The following is a 7,253-nucleotide window of genomic DNA, read 5'->3' as shown; positions in this document are numbered from 1 at the left end:
ATTGGTTCTGACAGAAACACATACCATCACATGACCCATGAACTGACCTGTACCCAAGACCTTTGAGCTTGACCTAGATTTCTAGTTATTGTAATTCTCTTGGATTGCCTTCAGTTCCTTGGCAAGTTTGTATATAAAAGAGATTTGCACAAGAAAAAAAGGTGAAAACAGACAAGACACATCATATAAAAAATGAGTTGTGCATCTGTCCCTTTAAACACCCTTGTTGTCAAACACACCACGTAGCAGTGGAAGTAATGGGACCTCCCAGTTCCCATGGCACCCCACTGTTCCCCTCTTTTGTGAGTGTGTGGGTATGTGTGTGTGTATCTGAGTGACTGCTGGCAGAAAGGAATACAGTCCTTTAAATGTGGATGTGTGCTCCTCTTATCCAGTAAACACATCAGAGGATAGATTTATAGTTAATCTCTTTATAGAACTTACGATAGTCATATTTGAAGAGGCATCAGTTGGCGATGGCTCACCGTCTATTTGAAGGTAAGGAGCATGCTGCTTCCTACTGGAAGTACAGGATCTCTCCATCAGATCATCTGATACAACAGGTGCTGGACTTCCTGGAAAAACAGGTAAGTGAATGGAGAATTATTTTTTATCATAATAATCTCAATGCAAAAAAGTTGAAATGGTCTTCTGGGTCTCATTTTCAGTGGATGATGTCACAACTAACTAAATATTGTCAATGTGTTGTCAGAAAGGTTGTCCCTATGAGCTGGCAGTGGATGTGGGCTGTGGCTCAGGACAGGGCACTTTGCTGCTGGCTGAACACTTTACCTCAGTGGTGGGAACAGACGTGAGTCCTGCCCAGCTGGAAGTGGCTCTACAGTTTGCTACAAGGCCAAACATCACATATAAGTAAGAATTTTTCTAAAAATCAACTGGCATATTTAACAGTCTTTGTGTCTCTTATTAAGTGGGATTTCATTTTCCAAATTTGGAAGTCCAATTTTTTTTTTTTTTTTTTTTTTTTTTTGTCTGTAGAGAGTGAAATCATGCAAACTTCAAAAATGCATGATGATATGTTAAAACAAATACACATTACAAATACAATCAGAGCTCTAAGAATCTGATAAGCTACTTTGTTAAAGCTTGGCCAAAGTGGGAACAATGGGACCCTTGTTTGGTAAGAGTCAGTTCGGTTGTGAGCCCCAAGCTACTGAACAAAATGTCAACAAGATCAGCTGGATCATATATAAATGAGATGAATATAAATGAAGCAAAACAGTTAATAAGTTGTGAACAGAGGCAGCATGCATCAGGCAAAGTTCAAATCAATGAACTGTGTAACCTGGAGGTTAGACAAAAACTAAAGAGTGCACTGTCAGCACTTCTGCATCACCACACAAACACAAGCGCACAGTGAGTTGGTGGTGATGGTCCACATATCTTTACCGCTGATGGTGTCAGAAGTTTGATTTGTTTCCTCTTTAGACAGTGTGTGGCTGAGGAGCTGCCGGTGGCTGACGGCTCAGTGGACCTGATGACAGCCATGTCTGCATTCCACTGGTTTGACAGGCCACGCTTTCTGCAAGAGGCCCACAGAGTCCTGAAGCCCCGTGGCTGCTTAGCTCTGCTCAACTACACCATCGACATGGAGCTGAGCTTCCACGACTGCTGCTCGCACACGCTGAACCAAATCTGCAAAGAGGTATACTCACAGAATCTTCACCTGAGAGCCGTTACTGTGGATGCGCACATCTCCTCCACATCTGCAAAGACAAAACAGTATTAGGTCATTCATACAGTTAAAAGAGGCGTCAGATCATTAAAACATGTATACTGGGCACAACTGCATACAGGACACTTACTCAGGTCAATGGAAAAAGTGTTTTTTTTTTTTGTTATAACATATTCACATGGTTGAATATGCTATAAAATCAGAGACCTGCAATGTGAGATGCAATGTGAGAGCTGCACATGCCTGCTCTCATTCAAGTTTAGTACATTCTCTATTGTGACATGTTAATATATTCTGGAAGAAAAAAATGTCTGACTGATATAATAGGTCACAGAACATGTTTTTATCTTATTCACACTGAAGACAATAGCAGTGAACTAGGAATACAAGCTGAAAACATAAAGGAAACAAGTGTAAGGAGCATTTATACCTCCCCTAGTCATCATCACTCTATAGTGGAAGTTGAAGCCCTGACCTTGCAACTAAATGAACAACAGCACCATCTAGTGTATGTAATTGGTAGAAGTTTCTTTAAATCGAGGCCACACAACACTTTACTTGTACAGTTTTTCCAGTCAGATTTTGTGAATGAAAGTGTCCCAAAGTTTGAATGAATACAGCTCTAAATAGCCATATAATACAGCTTTATACACCTTTAAATGAATCTGAACAAAGTGAATACATCACTGGGTAAAACACATACAGTATAGTTTATGCTGTGAACTGTGCCAACAATGGAAGCAATGACTCACTGACTCCTCTTCTATGGTTTGACCAGTTTTATGCAGCTTTACAACCGTACCGCAGTTCTCATCTTGGTCGCAGCTCCATTGAGTTATACCGGGAGGCTTATGAATCTCTTCCTTACCCTGACAAGGAATGGTGAGTGACTGCATATTTTTCTCATTTTTTTCTAAATATCTGATACACAAATGCATTTTTTTTTTTTTTACAAATTACTTTCTAATATGAAATTATTTTATAACTTTTTTAATATCTCCGGTTTTTACCACATCAACCTTGGAAATGCTGCTTTTTTCCATTTTGTTTCTGCACAGTATAAAACAAAGAACAGATGACAAGTGCATTTGATTTATATGTGTGTGTTTACACAGGCAGGAATGTATGTGGGTGAGGAGACCCATGCCTCTGTCCAGCTACATGGGGTTGGTGGAGTCTTTCTCCAGTTATCAGGCTCTGCTGAGAGACGACCCACAGAAGGCCAGCAGCCTCTCCCAGGACATCTGTCAAAGGTAAATACCTAATATACAGCACAGTGTAGGCTACTACATTTGTGAATGAGACATGTAAACATTGACAATGCTCTGTTAAAAATATTATGAGCTTACCACTTTGATCATTTGTACAAAAAAGGTAACTCTGCATTCTGTGTATTTTGGGTTATTGCCAAGTATGAAAAGTTAACAGGTGTTAAGAGGTGTGTTGGTTGCATCTGACTTCACGCTATCATCAAATGAAGGAAATTGATCAACATATTAATGGTCAATGAATCCTTAGTATTGTATGAGTATGATGTCACGGACACTACCTGCCCCGGTCCTCTGCAGGTTGATGTCCACGATGAAGGTGACCTCAGCAGAGACAGAGGTGGAGGTGGCTGTCAAGTATTTCTACCTGCTGGCCCGCAAACCGGAGGAAGCCTGACCCCTGCTGGCACTCCCACGGACCTGAGCTTTGTGATTGCAAATTCTGAAAATTCCATGATGTAATATAAATAGTTTGCGCTGAAGAGTTGTACATTAAGGACAATCTGTAAGAAAAACATGTAAAGATACACCCTTCATCCTTCAATATCTGTCCTCTGTCTTCTGTACCAATGATCTGCTAAAGCACAGGATGAAGATTTTAGGTGAATTCAGCATTAAACTTTAATTTTTTTGAAATGATCTCTTATGTAAGGTTTCCCTGGTGGAGTTCAACACAACTGATGTAACTTGAGAAACATGCTAATACACAAAAGCACATCTTCGTGTTCACTTATAACAAGACATGGGCTGATAATACACAACTGGGCAGAGGTGTTTTTAAGGGAGCACTAAAAACCTTGCTAGGACCTGTTTAATGTTAAATTGTGACTTTTGAAATGAAAACCATCAAATAAAGAGTGCATCTCAGTAGGTTCATCACATCTTCCATTGTTGTAAAGTGACGTTCCATCTTAATTTCGATATAAAGCGTGAAAGAGAGGAGGATACAAAGCAAAGGGCCACGGTTGGACTTAATCCAGGATTATGCCTTTGCTTTATTGCACTTGCACATATTTTCTTATGTTGTAGTACAATGAGCTCTCAGGGCACCATACTGTGTAATTAGTGTTTGACTAGACCCAATGTGAACAAAGTCAACAAGTGTATGTATTTTAGAAAAAAGTGTATGTATTTTAGAAAAAACAGTAGAAGGAAGCATTTGATCAACGGTCAGTGAGTTTATACATTTTACATGTGACCATATGACCCAGGGATCATATTCACTGACACATACAATATAACAATTACCATATGCAAAGAAACATATGGATAATGACTCTGTTCTGAATATGTATTAATATATCTATCTTTTCTGTACAAGACTCAGACTTTGTTCAGTTATGCTGTGCTGTAACGTCTTTGAGGAGGCGCACGCTCTTTGTGCTGGTGTCAGAGCTGAGACAGGTCTTTATTCTCTCTGATCCAGAGACAAGTCAAGCAGAGAATGTGACTCGTCGTCATCCTCAGATAGCGCCAGACTTTCTCTTCAGGTTTGACTTCTTTGACAGTCAGTCTTGGATTCTCTTTCCTCTGGTTGTCCTTCTGATTCCTCTGATCTTCGTCATCCTCTAACACCTAACAGGCACTTTTAAGGCAACATTTACACCAGAGGTCACAGTGTTTGTCTGTGCCAACACTTTATCTCCTGTTCATACCTCCTCTTTTAAAAGTGTACCATTCACTTCAGACTTGCTGTCTTGCAAGAGTGACTCAACAGTGATCAAAGATCCCATGAGGACAGACCAATCAGCATCATCAGTTACAGGCTCAGGTTGGGCTGAGCTGAAGAGTCAGCTGCCTGTAGCCTGGCAGGCAACCAGTACCACTAACCCCTCTCTGTTTGCTGGAAGACACCACCGAACGGAAAACATGCAGTCACTCCAAATAACTTTCAGTGACCTCCACTGAACTCTCTATGTAGAGGGAAATTTGCACCTGATGACTCATACCTCCTGTCAGATTTATTGCAGCCCATGATGCTGCCACAAATCTGAAATAAGTATCTGAAAATATCCCCAGCGCATGTATGTGTGCACCACATGGGGAAGAACTGAATATAATCAGTTCTTTGCTCTCCCTGAATCATTAACACATGACGGGTGTTAATGAAACCAAGGCTTGTTTTAAATGCATAAATGTGTATCAGAGCCTTCAGAATCTGTGTTGAAAAGCGTAGCGCAGCATGTGAGATCTTTTTGATGAGGCAGTTTCACATTTCATTTGCTGCTATTTTTCCTCTTCTTGACTTTTTCGAGCCCGTGTCGATCAATAACCATTTTCTGTGATTACTGTATGCCCCCACTGTTCTAACACCTCTGCAACATCTCAGAGACACCTGTGGCCTTTTGAAGATGTGTTTGTATTCAGTAACTGTTGTCATGGTTTGTATTATTTTGATATCTGTATTATTATTATTTATTTATTTTTTACAGTGCACCCTGAGCAGAAATAGATCATTTTAGCATCTATACTGAAATTTACCATAGCAGTGTATAATGACATCATGTCAGGTGAAAGGTCAAAGGTGAAAACAATGAGTCGGTAATATGAAAGGCATCACTTGTCATGATGATCCCTGTTTGGTGTTGGTCACCCATCATTAATTTGTTTGGTGAAACACACAAATTGCTGAAATCAAATCAGTGTCACAGTCAAAAGACTCCTAAGTTTTTAAGTGATTTTTCTCTGTAGATGATAAGCATTTAGACAATTACACATCACTTGTTCTCCACGCTCTGTGCCTCCCCACATTCTTTCCTATGGGTGAAGGCTTCAATTGTACAGAAGGAACTACAGTATGTGACATGCATAACAATGAGGCTCAAAAATAAATAAATAAATGTCAGAGATATCAAATGAAGATGTTTTGCCAAAATAAGAAGAAAAAAAAGAAGCAGCTGCAGACAGAAAAATAACAATGTCCATTGATGTTGTAATGGAAAACCATTTGCATAGTGAAGAAAACTCCATCTATGATGGCAAGTGAAGAATATCAGTAAAGGGATGTGGTACTGGCTTTTATTGAAGATTTGAGTAGCAACAGGATGGATGCACAGGAGGATATTTTTTGTCCAGACTCACAGAAATGCTTTTCACTTTAAAAAAGTGCCACCACCTGAGCCCTTCTGTCTTCAACCTCAGGTTACATCTCTCACAAACATGGAGCTATTATCTGGAAACTTTATTGATGGAAAATATTGGCTACTCATCTTGTGACACCATATTTCTCCTCTTAAAAATGTTCGCTAAACTCAGTAAACACTCAGCTTCTAGTGATTTATTTCTATTGATCTGTTTTTGAAATATGCCTTGTCACAGAGGGATCCTCCCTATCAGTGTCTCTAATCTCTTCATCTTTATAGACTGTTGCAGAGATACAGCGACAATTCTTTTGAAAATCAATATGGAAAATATGAAAACTTAAGGAATCACACACAACCCACCTCAAAGGATCATCAAACAAACGACTTTACAGCACTAATTTGAATGCAGTCATTTGACTAGGACTCATTTGTCTCAGTCATGAGGAACATGGTTCCCCTCCATCCATATTCAAATGAGGGAGGAGTTCAGTGTTTAACAGGGGGAGCAAGAAGACGATATTCTGATGAGACATATTTGTCCTGGGGCATTTTGGCTTTGTCACAGAGGAACAACAACCTCTATACTGTACACCACTGATGACAAGCTCAGTGTCACACACTTGTTCCTTTCAAATCCTGCAGAATGAGTTGGACTGACTTCAAACCAGTGAGCTGTTATCTGGTGCGTCTGCCGACCAGATGTTTCCATCTCCTCAGTGAGAGTGGAGTGTGTAACATCACTCACAGTATCTCTGCTAAAGGTAAAATCCCCTCTTGACACCTGAAAGATACATTCATAACCCACATTTTGAAATAAGAATATGCTATGAGAATGTTATAGATTCCTATGTACAGCACTAATAGACAACATATTTTGAATTTAATTTACAATCATATGTTTTGACAATATTTTTCTTCTTCTTTTTTTGGTAACACTTTATAATAAGTACACACTACTAAGTATTAGTTAAGCATGAAATACTGAATTCTTCATTTATAACACATGAATACTCATTAGTATGTAGTTTATAAACACAGTTAAAAATGTTTTACTCATCATTGATAAGCACTAACTGTATTTATAAACTACATGTTAATGAGTATGCATGCGTTATGAATGAAGAATTCAGTATTTATTAATGCTTAACTAATGCTTATAGTGTGTACTTATTATAAAGTGTTCCCCTTTTTGTTGTTGAATGTAGT

General features: G+C 39.1%; 1 protein-coding gene across 1 annotated transcript; it reads left to right on the top strand.

The window, feature by feature from the left end:
* Positions 1-476: 476 nt before the first annotated feature.
* Positions 477-3,773, top strand: LOC311004235 (putative methyltransferase; the record flags this gene model as incomplete). Its single annotated transcript, XM_083996190.1, has 6 exons — positions 477-587; positions 713-873; positions 1,450-1,666; positions 2,475-2,578; positions 2,812-2,949; positions 3,265-3,773. 6 exons carry the CDS (start codon positions 477-479, stop codon positions 3,359-3,361), a joined length of 828 nt encoding a protein of 275 aa, XP_083852316.1. The 3' UTR covers positions 3,362-3,773.
* Between the last annotated feature and the right edge of the window lie 3,480 nt (positions 3,774-7,253).

The sequence above is a fragment of the Trachurus trachurus genome (assembly GCF_905171665.1).
Source record: "Trachurus trachurus genome assembly, chromosome: 21".
NCBI classification, from domain to species: domain Eukaryota; kingdom Metazoa; phylum Chordata; class Actinopteri; order Carangiformes; family Carangidae; genus Trachurus; species Trachurus trachurus.
This window is presented reverse-complemented; position numbering and strand designations above follow the sequence as displayed.